This window comes from Lithobates pipiens, unplaced genomic scaffold (genome assembly GCF_037356315.1).
Source record: "Lithobates pipiens isolate NorthernLeopardFrog02 unplaced genomic scaffold, aLitPip1_a1.2 Scaffold_8, whole genome shotgun sequence".
In the NCBI taxonomy this organism is placed as follows: domain Eukaryota; kingdom Metazoa; phylum Chordata; class Amphibia; order Anura; family Ranidae; genus Lithobates; species Lithobates pipiens.
In genome coordinates, this window is record NW_027507903.1 from 258,540,553 (window position 1) to 258,555,659 (window position 15,107).

General features: G+C 44.0%; 1 protein-coding gene across 9 annotated transcripts in view; it reads left to right on the forward strand.

Moving 5' to 3' along the window:
• The window catches only part of ATP2B1 (ATPase plasma membrane Ca2+ transporting 1), a 275,438-nt gene that overhangs the window by 227,050 nt on the left and 33,281 nt on the right, over positions 1-15,107 (forward strand). For all 9 annotated transcript variants that reach the window (XM_077471059.1, XM_077471058.1, XM_077471064.1 and 6 more), the window contains exons 16-17: positions 3,444-3,635; positions 10,075-10,288. In XM_077471059.1, the coding sequence (XP_077327185.1) occupies positions 3,444-3,635; positions 10,075-10,288 (406 nt within the window). The remainder of the gene's footprint in view (positions 1-3,443; positions 3,636-10,074; positions 10,289-15,107) is intronic.

Consider the following 15,107-nt stretch of genomic DNA (forward strand, 5'->3'; position numbering starts at 1 on the left):
GAGGCGACTTACAACACGACTTTAAGTCGCCCCAGGCCAGGCGACTTTTGCCGTGGCCAATCAGAGAATGGGCTCTGAAGGGGGAACTCCACGCCAAATTAAAAAAAAAAAAATGGCATGGGTTCCCCCTCTGAGAGCATACCAGGCCCTTAGGTCTGGCATGGATTCGAAGGGGAACCCCCTACACCGAAGAAACGGCGTGGGGGTCCCCCCCGATCCATACCAGACCCTTATCTGAGCACGCTTCCCAGCCGTACCAGGCCGCGTGCCCTCAACATGGGGGGTGCTTGGGGAAGGGGGGGCTGCGTGGCCCCCCCTACCCCAAAGCACCTTGTCCCCATGTTGATGAGGACAAGGGCCTCTTCCCGACAAGTGGACGGGGGCTTATCGGAATCCGGGAGCCGCTTTTAATAGGGGGGCCCCCAGATCCCGGCCCCCCCACCCTATGTGAATGAGTATGGGGTACAATGTACCCCTACCCATTCACCTGGGAAAAAAAGTACAAAAAAAACACACAAGGGTTAAAATAGTTTATTGCACAGCTTCGGGGGTCTTCTCGCCGGACTCCTCCGCTATCTTCTGCTAGCTCTTTTACTAGCGGAGGAGCCCGGCTTTCTTCTTTGCCGCCGCCCTTCTTCCGACTTCGGGGGTCTTGTCCCCCTCTTCGGTTCTTCTTGCCGGGCCACCGTGCCTTCTTCTAGCTCTTTTACAAGCGGTGGCCCGGTCTTCTGTCGCCGCCGTCTTCTGTTCTCTTCAGGAGATGTTGCCTCGTCGCAACTATTTTAACCCTTGTGTGTTGTGTTTTTTTTTTTTTTTGTAAATTTCTTTTTCACGGGTATTGTACCCCATACTCATTCACATAAGGTGGGGGGGCAAGGATCTGGGGGCCCCCTTACTAAAGGGGGCTCCCGGATTCCGATAAGCCCCCTGCCCGCAGACCCCGACAACCAACGGCCAGGGTTGTCGGGAAGAGGCCCTTGTCCTCATCAACATGGGGACAAGGTACTTTGGGGTGGGGGGCCCGCTCCCTCGTCCCCACCCCCTTTCCTGGCCGGCCGGGTAGCGCGCTCGGGTAAGGGTCTGGTTTGGATCTGGGGGGGTCCCCCATGCCGTTTTTTCGGCGTAGGGGAGTTCCCCTTAAACTCCATACCAGACCTAAGGGCCTGGTATGCTCTCTGAGGGGGAACCCACGCCAATTTTTTTTTTTTTAATACATTTGGCGTGGAGTTCCCTCTTGAGAGCTGATAATTCTGTCAGAGTCCCCTCCGTATAGACGGAGATCTGACTTGGAGGCGACCTCCATTGAAATCAATGGGTACCAGTCGCCTACAAGTCGGATTGAAGTAGTACAGGAACCTTTTCTGAAGTCGGAGCGACTTCAGTAGTGTGCATTAAGATGGCTCTCATTCACTTACATTGATTTTTACATGTTGTTGTCCGACCTGAGGCGACTAGGGGCGACCTGAAGCCGGATCTGAGTCTCCCCTATGTGAACCGGCTCTCACTGTGGACTCAATAGGTCACAGCTGAAGCCTATTCCTGACAGGTGTAGGTTCTCCCTTTTCCTGTTAAAGGAGTTGTAAAGGCAGAAGTTTTTTATCTTAAAATATTCTATGCATTAAGATAAAAAAAAAACATACGGTAGAGAGGATTAATTATGGCAAGCACAGCTGCCAAGCCTCCTTCTTAAAATTTTACAGTTCTGGAGGTTCCAGAATAGAGAATCTAAAGGTTGGCTGCATTTTTTAAATGTATGTGATTGAGGACATGTAACAAATATAAAGTAGGTGTTGTTCTAATATGGCTGCAAAGGTGGAAATACACTTTGGGCACATCCATTGTGTATCACAAGTACTTCTGTATCATTACAGGTTATGCATGAAAACAAGTTATTAAAAAAATGCACTTTTAAGATTATTTGCGTAAAGCTGGTTGCTTTTAAGTTTTAGAAGTTTAACATACTGTATATTCCAGGAATTGCAGTTAACCAGCCCCAACATTGTTGATTTGTGTATTGATGAATTAATCTCAATCATGCAGGAGAAAATATATGAATAGGAATGACCAGGCAAAGTTTGGTTTGTAGGAGGTTCGATGAACCCAGGGGAGTGTTTATGAACCTTGTACACTGCACAAAACCCTGGTGTCATATGGGGGCCAAATCTTGCATTTTTTTTTCTGGTCTTTTTTAAGGCTAATTTGCAAGCTATTGTTAAAAATGACATATGTTGCTGGGCACTACCTTGGGTAACATGTACCTTTAAAAAAAAAAAAAAAAAAAATTCCATTCAGCAAAACAGGAGCTTTCATGCAGCTTAAAGTGCAAATCCTGATGCTTGGGGAATGCCTTAAAGTTGCACATTTTACAGAACTGTATAAATTAGTCCTGAACTCCTTTACGACTGCTGCTTATAAGCAGCGGCAAAGGGGTAGCCTTTAAGTTTATCTGCTTAGGGTGCACTCGCGTACTTTCAGCACCAAGACCGAGCTTAGATAGCTTGGTCTTGGCTACAGATATGTAACTGGCATAACCAGCTTCTGATCATGTGACCACTTATTCCTCCTTGGGCTTTTAAGTGTTTAAACACTGGAAAAAGCAAGAAGGGGTTGGATGACATTTTAGAAAAAAAATTGAAATTACTTGAACAGAACAATATAGTCTCCCTTATTATTCCAACCACACAGTTTATTCAAGCATGCACTCTGGATGGCCAAAAAAGAAAAGGGCAGCAAGTGTGCCCTTGCTGAACTGTACCAGGCCACGTGTCTTTCAACATTGGAGGTTAACGGGGGAGGGAGCAGCAAGACGCCTTATTCCATGTTGTGGGAACAGCAAGTCACATTATGTTGTGTGATGTGTTTGGGGGGGACACACCCACATGGAAGTCATATTGGGAGCAGCGGCTGTATCCATGTATCTTCTGGCTCTGAATTTTACAGAAATTGGACTGATTATACAGGGATGCATAAAACACCTGTTCATCCTCGTGGAGGTGGACATGAACCTCCCCGAGCATACGGGTATGTACGCTTGGTTGCTGACCGCATTTCTGAAATATGGAAGAAACTGGTGGGTGTGTAAGCCTTATCTACATTTCCTAAAAATTTAAATCTCAATTTTGAAATTGCCCTTTTAAGCTTTACACAGTGACAATAGCATGTGAAATTTTTTGTGGTCAGGTTTGTTTTTTTGAAGGCTTTAGTAAATTATTTAATACAACTTTTCATGTCCTCTGTAGATGCTGCATCATTTTGTGTCTTGAGACTTTCTCGTGTCATTAAATGAATAGAGAAGGCAGTGTGCCCAAGATGCATTTATGAGAGCACTTGAGGCAGACAAGTGTCTTTGCTTATTTAATAATTCATTGTTTAATGTACAGTGGTGTTGCTTTGGGGAATGCATGTGTTTTATTAAACTTTATTCCCTTTGCCTTTCTTCACAGGGTATTGCTGGAACAGATGTTGCAAAAGAAGCTTCTGATATTATTCTCACAGATGACAACTTCTCCAGCATTGTAAAAGCAGTAATGTGGGGAAGAAACGTGTATGACAGTATCTCAAAATTTCTACAATTCCAGCTTACCGTCAATGTAGTTGCAGTTATTGTAGCTTTTACTGGAGCATGTATCACACAAGTAAGCACCATGTTTCTCATTCACATTAAATATGCAATACTTGACAGATGACCGTGCATACTCTAGTGCTGTGACCTAGATGTATCTGGGAAGGCTAAGGTTACTTGTCCTTAACTTCTTTTCATACATAAGTTGAGCATACTAACCAGCATACTGTCTACCTTATTTCTTACTCTGCTGTTTTCATTTTTTTGTTATTTTCAGTGATGTTACTGTTTTAGTAATTGAAAAGATGCAGCTGCCCTTTTTTTCACATTTTTTTTTTTTCTTGGTTTGTCTACTTGAAAACAAATGTGTAGGGTTAATTCACAAGTTTTGCCTTTTTGGAGCAAAAGAGAAAAAACTGCTTTGGTTTTCATCAAAACACACCTTCCAAAAAGAGAAACGTCAGTGCATGTAACACTCGCCTTAAAATATGTTGAAAAGGAACCCCATTGCCATTCAGAGACACTTGCTGATTGAGTCCTTAAAGTTTTTATTCTGGATAGCATATATAGCATTAAGCAAGCTGACAAATGCATAAGGGGAAAAACTTGCAAGCATGACTTGTTCCTACCGTTCCTTTAAGCCACCTGCAGTAAGTTCACATCTTGAATCTGATGTCCCACAGTTTCTGGCCACAAGGCTGTGGTCCATTCTTATGGCACCCAGATCCTGAAAATGCCTTCAGGGGTAATGCCCATTGTGACAAGTGAAGCTTGGTCCCCTCCAGGAACTTGCAGCATTGAAAAGGTACAGGTTTTCCCTGTAATTGTCACTATATCCTATTTTTACATGTGATGTTTTCACAATTTTCTCAAATCGCCTTTCAGGAAAACCCCGGAGAGTGTAGCTCCACCTTCTCAGGAAACACATGCCCACTTTAAAAACGCCTCCCCCTTCCCCCATGGCTTCAGTTAATGTGTTTCCTCCATGGGGGAAGCATGTGCCTGGAACCCAGGGGGAAGCTATACTCTCTCCGGGGGAGTAAAAGCTTACCTTGCAGTTGTTGTTCTTTGGCCCCCAGCAGCATCTCCAGTGGGAGAGGTCTCCTGGAGCTCCTGGTCCCGCCATCTCGCAGGAGCGAGGACCCTCAGAGTGCCGGCGTCGTGTGGCCGCTGGACAGCGCAGAGAGGGCTCTGCTGCAGGTCAGCGGCGTGGCTCCGTTCTCGGCGCCGGGTCCCGACGCTCTGGGGGGGCGTGGCGCTGTGGTTCAAGCACCTGGAACGCAGGGACCATGGGGCGGGTCAGGTGACCGTGTGCTTCTGGCCAGCCATGACGCGGCGGCCGGGAAAATTCAAATGCATGGTGGAACTGAATGACAAGAAGCTGTCTCACTCGGCTGAATGGAGGAGTGCAAGTCGGTAATGGTGGAGGCAGGCGCCCCTAGCACCGGTCCAGCCCAGGTATGTAAGGTGCAGTAGCACCCTCTGCTTTACTATTGGGCTATGCTTGTGATGTTTTTTTGTCTGTTTCCCCCCTCTTGGGGGCCTGTCGCTGCAGGTCAGAGTTGACTTCTCTCTGACCTTTGCAGCCTAGTTCAGGGGTCTCACTAGTGGTCGGTTTGGTGATGGGTCTCTGCACTGGCTTGGTGGTAGCTGCTGGTAGTTAAAACATTTAGTGAGTTTAACCTGTATGTCGTTTCAGGAAAGGTCACTAGGGAAGACTAAACCAAGCCAGAGGAAATGTCCTTCTTGCAAAAACCCCCTTAGAGACTTGTGGCAGAAGGCAATGTGCAGAGCTTGTATCAGGGAGTTGGTGGAAGAGGAAACATCCCAGCAATAGAAGTTATTTTCCTCAGTTAAGGAACTGACAAACCCATTGAGTTCAGGTCCATGCTGATACAAAACCCTTCCGGACAGACCGAGCCTCAGAACTTGCCACCTAGCCCCAGGGCATCGTCGTCCAGACAGGTTGAAACCGAGGACTCTGGAGACGAAGGGGGTAGTACTTTTATCTCCATCAGGGATTCTGAAGAGGAGGAGGAAGAAGATAGCAGGGGCTCTCGCTATACGCTATCGCTAGAGGAGGTGGATGACATCCTTAGAGCAATCTACACGACTCTAGAAATCCAGGAGGAAAAAGTACAACTGTCAATTCATGACAAAATGTACCAGGGGTTGGACGAAACAAAACGAGAGTTTTTCCAGTCCACAGGGTCCTCTCGGATACGGTGAAAAAGAGTGGAAGGACCCAGAAAAAGCCCTTTTTTTTTTCTCCAAGGCTCTCAAGAGAAGGTTTCCTTTTGAGGATAAGGATTCTGAGGTTTAGAACAAAAAACCCAGAGTTGATGCAGCTTTCTCGCAGGTATCTAGGCAAACGGATCTAGCCTTTGAGGATATGAGGGTCCTAAAAGACCCAATGGATAAAAAAAGCTGACTCCATCCTCAAAGCCTGGTATGCAGCTTCAGTCAGTCTGAAGCCGGCCATGGCTGCTACGGTAGTGGCCAGGAACCTGGAATGCTGGGTGGAGAAACTGAAGAGCCATGTAGAAGCGGGGACGCTCTGCAAGGATCTCTTTCCCACTAGTTCTAAATGCAGTCAAATATATGGCAGATGCATCAGCAGAGTCAGTCAAGCTAGCTGCCAGGTCCTCGGCTCTTGTGAATTCAGCCAGGAGGGCAATTTGGCTGAAAACATGGTCTGGGGACACAGCCTCTAAGGTCAAATTGTGTAGTCTGCCTTTTTCAGGTGACTTGCTCTTCGGCCCCGATCTAGAGTCAGTGCTGGATAAAATGTTTGTGCTCTTCAACAGTCCCATAAAAAAGACCAGGACCATAAGAGCCGGTGGGGTTCACAGAGAGGTAGAGGCAGGGGTGGAGTTCTCTTTAGATCTCCCCCCAGAGCAGATCTCCAAGAGCAAGTGACAGTCTCTCCCCAGTCGGGGGTAGACTGTCAGCTTTTCGCGAACAGTGGGACAGGCTGTCTCCAAATTTGTTTGTGAAAAGCGTAGTCGATCAGGGTTACAGGTTGGAGTTTTCAGAACCACCCCCGAGCAGGTTCTATCTGACGGCTCTGCCGAGGGATCAGGAGAAGGCCTCTGCAATGAAGCTCTTATTACAGGAGCTTATAAGGCAAGAGGTTTTAATCTAATACTTTCTGGCGAGGAAACCCTCAGGGAAGTACCGTCTGATCCTGAACTTAAAAGTTCTGAACGGGTCTATACGGTACAAACATTTCAGGATGGATACAATTTTTTTCCATCACAAAATTGTTGACCCCAAATTGTTTCATGGCATCCCTGGATCTAAGGGATGCCTACTTTCATATACCCATTCATCGGGCATCACAGCAGTTCCTGCGCCTGGCATTGAATTTGGGGAGCTCGGTGTGGCACCTCCAATTCAGGGCTCTGCCATTAGGACTCTCGTCCTCTCCCAGAGTCTTTGCAAAGATTATGGCAGAGTCTCAGGAGCCCCTGAAATTAAAGGGGATTTCAGTCGTCCCTTATCTGGACGACCTTTTGGTTTTTTTGCATACTCCAGGGAGCAGGTCCTAGTCAATCTCCGGACGTCCCAGTCTCACCTCGAGGACCTGGGCTGGCTTCTGAATCTGGAGAAGTCAAACCTGGTCCCCTCACAGGAGATTACATTTTTGGGGTATGTGATAAACTCGGTTCTCCAAAAAGTGTTCCTGCCACTGGAGAAGCAGGAAAAGTTGCAGCTAGCTGTAAAGCAGATACAGGGCAACCAGGCAGTCTCGGTCAGGACGGCAATGGCAGTTCTGGGTCTGCTTACGGCAGCAATCCCGGCTATTCAATGGGCCAGGTTCCATTCCAGACCCCTTCAGAGGGAGATTCTGTCAAGTTGGTCCTATCAGGATCCTCTGGAGAAGCAGTTAAGGATCTGTTGAGAAATCCCAACTGGGAAAGTCTTTGAGGGCTACCGGTCTACTTCGAGCAAGAGCCCTAAAAAATCTAGAAATTAAAGTCTTTTGCTAAAGTCTTTTCAAAGAAAACTGATAAGGCTACCACCTGAGTCTTTAGGGTGCTGGCTGCTAGCCCCTTCTCCATTCCTTCATGGAGAAACTCCAGGACGGACACCGTGCTCTTGACTTTGAGCTCTCTGGGCCTACACCAGGAGTTGAACTTCTTCCAGACCTTCATGTAAATTGCCTGAGTGACTGCTTTCCTGCTGGATAGCAGGGTCTTTACCACTTTATCCAAGAGCCCTTTCGCTTTTAAGAGGTCCTCCTCAGAAACCAGGCAGTTAGCTGTGGAAGTTCCACTTCTGGATGACTTACTGACCCCTGGGATAACAGATCTTTTCTGGGTGGTAACCTCCATGGAGGCTTTGAGGCTAGGTTTCGAAGTCCCGCAAACCAAGGTCTTTTTGGCCAAAAGGGAGTGACTAGTATTAAGTCTGTCCTTTCTTCTCTGAATTTCCTCAGAACTAGTGGAATTAGAGGAAAGGGGGGGAAAAGCGTAGCACAGCTGGTAGTGCCAGGGGTGGGCAAACGCTTCCAGCCCTACTGCTGGTGTGTTTTTTTTTGTTTTTTCAAACCTATTCATGGTCTCAAAACCAAATGGAGTTATTTGTTCCATTTTAGACCTAAAGTTCCTGAACAGATACCTAAGTGTCTCCAAATTCCGCATGGCATTTCCTTAGATCATCTCTTCATTCCGATAAGGGGAACTTGTGGCATCAATGGATATCGTCACCAGTGCCTATTTTCACTTTCCCATTTATACCCGCACACCACACAGTCCATAGGAAACCAAGGCTTTCAGTTTGTCTTCCTGACTTTCAGGCTCTTATGCTCTATCAGTCTTTACAGAGTTATTTGCTCTGCTTCTTGCCCTGCTAAAATCTTAGGGTGTCCGTTTAATGTCGGCTTTCTCATAGTAGTATGTGAAATCTCACTTAATAGATTTTCAACTCCACCCTAGAATCCAAGAAATCATTCCTTTCCTCTCTCAGGGATGGAATAATGGACACCAGTCTGTCAGGCTGGAGCAGTATCTAAAATTCCCCAACTGTTCAGGGCACCTAGTCCCTACTGGAGTCTATGGACCCCATCAATATTCTTTTTAGTTGAAGAGCCACAAGACTGACTCTTGGACCTTGGACCCCTCTCCCACATAGTCACCCAGTATGAATGATGTCGCAGTGCCGTGGCTGTGGGCTGCATAAATCATCAATGGGGAAACCAGGCGTTAAATAGGCCTGAAAGAAGCTAGCTTTTTTTTTTTTTTTTTTTTTTTTTTTTTTCCTGGATCGAGAACCTTGTATGACTGTTGGCCATTTACACACCGATAGTGTAAAATTGGTAAGAGGGCTTCTGGAGTGGTCTCTCTTCAACCCTGAGTTTTCTGATGCTCTTAAAAGTAGGGAGCTCTAGATGTGGGCATCATTGACAGCAGATTCCAAGAGAGACTGAACAGGTTTGTAGCCACGAGTAGAAATCCCCCTTCATCTCCATTCAAACTGGTGTATGCATTCCCTCCAGTGAAGCTGATTCTAGTTATCCTTTTTGCCCTAAATTGATCCAAGAGATCTTAGTACAGAGATATACTGAGACTTCTGGTGGATGAGCCCTTGGCCTTTTCCCAAACAGGCCAGTCCTCCCTCCCATATAGTCAGAGGAGTAGTTTATTTTTAATTTGTACAGAATGCACATGTTTAGTGCATGGTCAAACACAAACGTGTTAAATTATAGAGAAAAATATCACAGCCAGATTCACTAGATGTGAGTTTATGCTGCCAGGAGAATGCTAGGTGCACTAAAACATGTCAGGGGATCTGTAGCACACTATGACACAAACCGCAACTTTTGATGGGATGCTTAATTTTCCCTTGCTACTAGTTAAATTTTTACAGGCAGGGATTGAGTCCTTACATGGTGTATTATAAAGGGACAGGTGTCTTGGCTCTTCTGCAGTCTGTTATTCTTTAGGCAAACCAAACCTGACAAATATAGGAAATGTAATTCGATGAAATATTTAACCTCCTGCCCCCATGTAACGCACTATGCAGTGTCAGAGAATGGGCTTTAACACCACACACATGCATCTATGGGCAATAGAGGTTTTTGTGGCAAGAACACGCTGACTGCGTGCTCCTAGCACAGACAGACTGCCTCCTGATCATGTTACCCCCACAGTGGTCACCTGAATTAGTAGACCTTTCTGGACCCCCCCTCCTTCCAAGTGTACAAGCTTACTTAGAGATGCCGCAGCCTTTGGGAAGACATTAATAAGATTATTGTAAAACGTGTAGCAATTTCGGTGTTCCAGGTGTGTTTTTAGCATAGATGCATTTTGTTCAATGCATCCCATTGCCTTTTTTATTTTTTAAATGCACTGGAAAGTGTCTGGCGCTAACCAGCCCTTAAAGTATTTTAATCTGCACATTTTTATAAGGAACTATCCATTCTCTTGCATGGGATATAATAATGCTATACTAAATGGGTAGCCATTTTCCATGCAACACTTCACAATACCTTCTTTTTTTCTTCTCAGGACTCTCCACTTAAGGCTGTTCAGATGTTATGGGTAAATCTTATTATGGACACATTTGCATCACTTGCTTTGGCAACTGAGCCTCCAACTGAATCTCTGTTATTGAGAAAACCTTATGGGAGAAATAAACCCCTCATATCTCGCACAATGATGAAAAATATTTTAGGCCATGCAGTCTACCAGTTAGTCGTGGTCTTCACACTACTATTTGCGGGTAAGTGTGTGTGTATGTGTTTGCATTGCTTTCAGGCCTAGGAAACCTTTTCTTCATCACATTTTATAATTTCTTCCCCTTTAACCACTTAAGCCCCAGACCATTTGGCTGCCTAAAGACCAGAGGACATTTTACAATTTGGCACTGTGCTGCTTTAACTGGTAATTGCATGGTCATGCAATGTTTTACCCAAACAAAATGTGTGTCCTTTTTTTCCCCACAATAGTGCTTTCTTTTGATGGTATTTGATTGCCTCTGCGATTTTTTTTTTAATTAAATTTTTAGTTTTTTTGCGCAAATGTTTTAGAATCTACAAACTAAGGTAAATTTTCTGGAATTCACACAGCTTTTAGTTTGAGTGTCTACTGACACCCCAAGGAAATTGCTGAGGCATGTTGCGCCCATTGAATATTAAATTTTTTTGTCCCGAGTGACAAATTTTTATTTTTATTTTTTTTACAAAAAGTTGTCACTAAATGATGTATTGCTCACACATGCCATGGTTATATGTGGAATTACACCCCAAAATACATTTAGTGGCTTCTCCTGAGTACGGGGATACCACATAAAATGCCAAGATGGCAAAGGCCCTACAGATTAAAATGGTGGGATTTGAATTTTATTTCTTTCACACAGTATTTGCTCAGCGCTTTTTCAAACACCTTTTTTTTGGGGGGAAAAACGCACTTTTTTTTTTTAGTTTTAATGCACTAAAACGCACTATATTTCCCAAATGTTTGATGAAATAAAGATGATTTTAGACAGAGTACATAGATGCCAAACACGACATGCTTTAAAAATGCGTGCAAACGTGCATCAGAGACAAACTACATACATTTTTAAAAGCCTTTACAGGTTACTACTTTATATGTACAGAGGAGAGCTACTGCTAAAAATGACTGCCCTCGATCTGACCTTCGCGGTGATACCTCACATGCATGATGCAATTGCTTTTTACATATGACGCCAGACCAACGCTTACGTTTGCCTTTACGCGAGAGCAGGGGGGTGGGGTCTTTTTTTTTTTTTTTTTTTTATCTCAGGGAATGTAAATATCCCCTGTAATAGCAATAGGTAGTGACAGGTACTGTCATTTTTTCAAAAATTGGGGTCTATTAGATCCTAGATCTCTCCTCTGCCCTCAAAGCATCTGGGCACACCAAGATCGGTTTGATAAAATGCATTCCCAATTTCCCAATGGCGCTGTTTATATCCAGTGATATCTATCATGAAATGCTCATAGCTTCCGGTTTCTTAAGCAATAGAGATTAGCGCTGTTCTGGTCTCTGATCAGCCCTATGGTCAGCTGGCGGAACCACCGGGTGCATTCTCAAGTTCGCTGTTGGGACATGGAAGATGATGGTGGGGGGGGAGGGGGGACGACATTCCCTCCCACTGCTTGTAAAAGCAGTCTAGAGGCCAATACCACTAGGATTGCTTTTACATGAAAGCCAACCGCTGGCTGAAAATAATGCCTAAACCCGCAGGCAGCATTCTGGTATAACCACTCAAAGTCCAGCAGCATACCAGTACGTTGCTGGTCCTTGTTGGGCATATATTTTTGTTTTCATGCAGCCTGTGGGCTGAACAAAGAGATTGATCAGTAGGTATGCCCACCATTAGAATATCTCCCTTCATCTACCCACTTCTAATGATGTACATACATGCACCATTTTGTTTTTAACTGTGGTGGTGAAATTGCCTCCTACAGCACTGGAGTCATGGCTTTATGTATCGTGGGAGCAAACACTGTTGCTGTTAAGATAAATAAATCAGTGCTGCAGCTGAATGGCCTAAAAAATATATGCCGAAGCAGGGGGGCATCCGCCCCAAAAGTTAGGAGAAAATCGCTCCTTCACCCCTGCTGCCCCCATGCTTCGGCATGTATGCTTATTTTAACTGTGTTGGTGAAATCACCTCCTACAGCGCTGGCATTGCGGCTTTATGTATTGTAGGAGCAAACGCTGTTGCTGTCAAGATAAATCTGCGCTGCAGCTGAATGACGTACCTGCCAAGCAAATGGTAGTTAACAAAATAAACCTTACAGTAGAACATACCATACCTGCAAAGCAAATACAATAAAACATAGTAAAAATAAAATGGAGAGATCGATGGATATAGAACAGTAGTGAGCGGACAGAGCATGAACATGAGAGGGGGGAATAGAGCGAAGAAAAATGCAACCACAACTATTTTTGGCTTTTTTATTTATTTTTTTCCACTTTTTTCACTTTTATAAAAACTGTAAAAAAAATTAAATAAACTGTACATTGCAGATTAGGGACTCTCAAAATGTGATGGCCGTTGCATCTTTCAAGACCTGTGTACCTGTGCCTATGACTGTGGTGCTGTACCCTACGCTAATACTCAACTAGTGCGTGTGATAGCATTCAAAACAGTCACCAATGCAGAGATTAGGTTGGTCAGGACAGGAGGGACAATAAAAGCGGATGTCACGCTTTCTACAGACACATCTTCTTTGGGGGTTTCTTGGGGTAGGGGTACCAGAGAGGACATGCGGAAAATGCCTCTCATGCAGCTGGAAGCAGAAGGGCAATTGGGTACGGCGCCAACAACTGGTCATTGAGGTCCACACCTCCAATATTAAGGTTATATTCGTGGACAGAGGGGTTTCTCCACAACACCAGTCACCGTAGACATTCGGACAGTATTGTCTGCATGAAGGGAGGACAGAATGAAAACATTCTTATCCCTCCACTTCACAGCGAGGTAAGTTATTACATCTCAAGCAGGCTCTCTCCCCCCAGCCTAAGACTGGAATCTATAAGCCACTCTGGGGTAAGCCCCGGCGATTAGATCGCACAGTGTCACATACGCCAATTTGATGATCAAGTGACTAAAAAGTGTCATGCGTGAGTAATTGTATGTATGTGTGTGTGTGTATATATATGTATATGTGTATATATATGTATATATATATATATATATATATATATATATATATGTATGTATGTATGTATGTATGTATGTATATGTCATCATACAAAACCACGTATTTACTTACATATTTAAATATACTTAACATTCTCCACCCCTTTTCACCCTTCCTCTAACTCCAAGAACTATATCCTTTTTGATCATTACCTCATTACCTCCTTCTGTTAAGGCCCCATGCACACGAGACGCTGTTATACGCACGTTCAGAGGCAGTTGGACACTTTTTTTCAACTGCCCCTGAACTCATTCAATGTTATCCTGTGTGTCCATGTTTTTTTACGTTTTTAGGCAGTTGCGTTTTAACCTCATTTTTTCCAGAAGCAAAAAATGGGTTCAGACACAAGTTTTCCACTTTTCAGATGCCAAATCACCGGTACAGTGTTTTGCTGCGTTTTTGTTTATAAGCGTTTTTAAAGGTGCCCTATGTTTTTGACATTAAAAATATCAAAAATTATGGCAAATGATGAAAAACAATGAAATAAATATTTTAAGCAATTGCAAGTGGACAATCCACAACTTGTGGCAGGTGGACAATCACTTCTAGATGCAAATGCAGCTAAACGTGTCATGCAAACGCATCAAAACAGGCATTTCTAAACGTCAGTTTCGGCTTTTAAAAACATGCATTCAGCAGAGTTTGCAGCGGCGTCTCGTGTGCATGGGGCCTAACTTACTACCTCAACATATCTCCACGTCTTTTTAAACTCTTTCTAACTTTAACTTTCCCATTTATCTTTGATCTACCTCTTCTCCTTCCTCCCACCTATCATCTAAACTCTCCAGGTTATATATTGCATTTATACAGAGTATCCAAGCCCGGATTTTAGGGCAATCAACTTCCTGCCATCTTTTCATAAATTTAATTTGTGATCTATAATTTCCCCAACCTGATGCGTCTCACTACATTGGTGGTCTCGGGGCTCTTGTCTGAGATTGTTGAACTCTTTGGGAGGATATCTGACTACTGTAGATGACCATTGCCACTTCCCCCACCTCCATCTCCTTGATTTTTCATCTTTTTGACCTTTTAAACCTATTCTAATTCATAGATTCTAATTTTATATGCTGCTCTTTTTGCATTAAGTTAACCTGTGCCATTTAACTTTATTAGATCCTGAGCTTGGTTATCAGTTCTCTCTTCAGTCGCCTCAACCCGTTTCAACAATTGTCCCAGATCTACCTGCAGTGTAGAGATTTCTACTTTTATAACATTTTCTAATCTGGAAAACCTCTCCATTTCCATTTTAGTCAGCTTGATCATCCATTTTCCGTTCCATTTTACTTGATTCCAATTCACTTTCTCTACTCTCATCCTTGGATATATCTGAGATCTCTCCACCCTTTTTCCCAGCATAGTCTTCCTTCTCTTGTGATCCTTTCACTGGTTTTCTTAGCCCTGGACTCTTTGGGCTTACTCCTTGGTCATACATTGTTAAATCATACTGGTATTGACATTGGCTTTCCCTTTGGGGGTTTTCTGTTCATTCCCCTTCGTAGTTTTTCCTTTCATACTGGGTTTGTTTGTATTTTTTTGTTTCCCCAGTTTTAGTACCTTTTTGCAATACAGTAAAAGAAACTTTCTCTGTTTTAACAGTATGGTTTATAACTCTTAGCGTATCTGTTGCAGTAAGTCTACCCCGTTCAGTATACAGAAGGTCAGGTTTTTTTTCATATTAATCCTGTGGGCAATCTTTTAAGGAGTACCTATACAGCCAGCGACAACCGGCAATTTTAAATGCAACTGGGTATAGTGATAGACTGCTAGAGAATGCGCTTATTAACTGCTGATATGTAAGCTATGTAAAGTCTCGACATCGGTTCAAAAACGCCAGAAAATATAAAAAAAAAAAAAATACCAAAA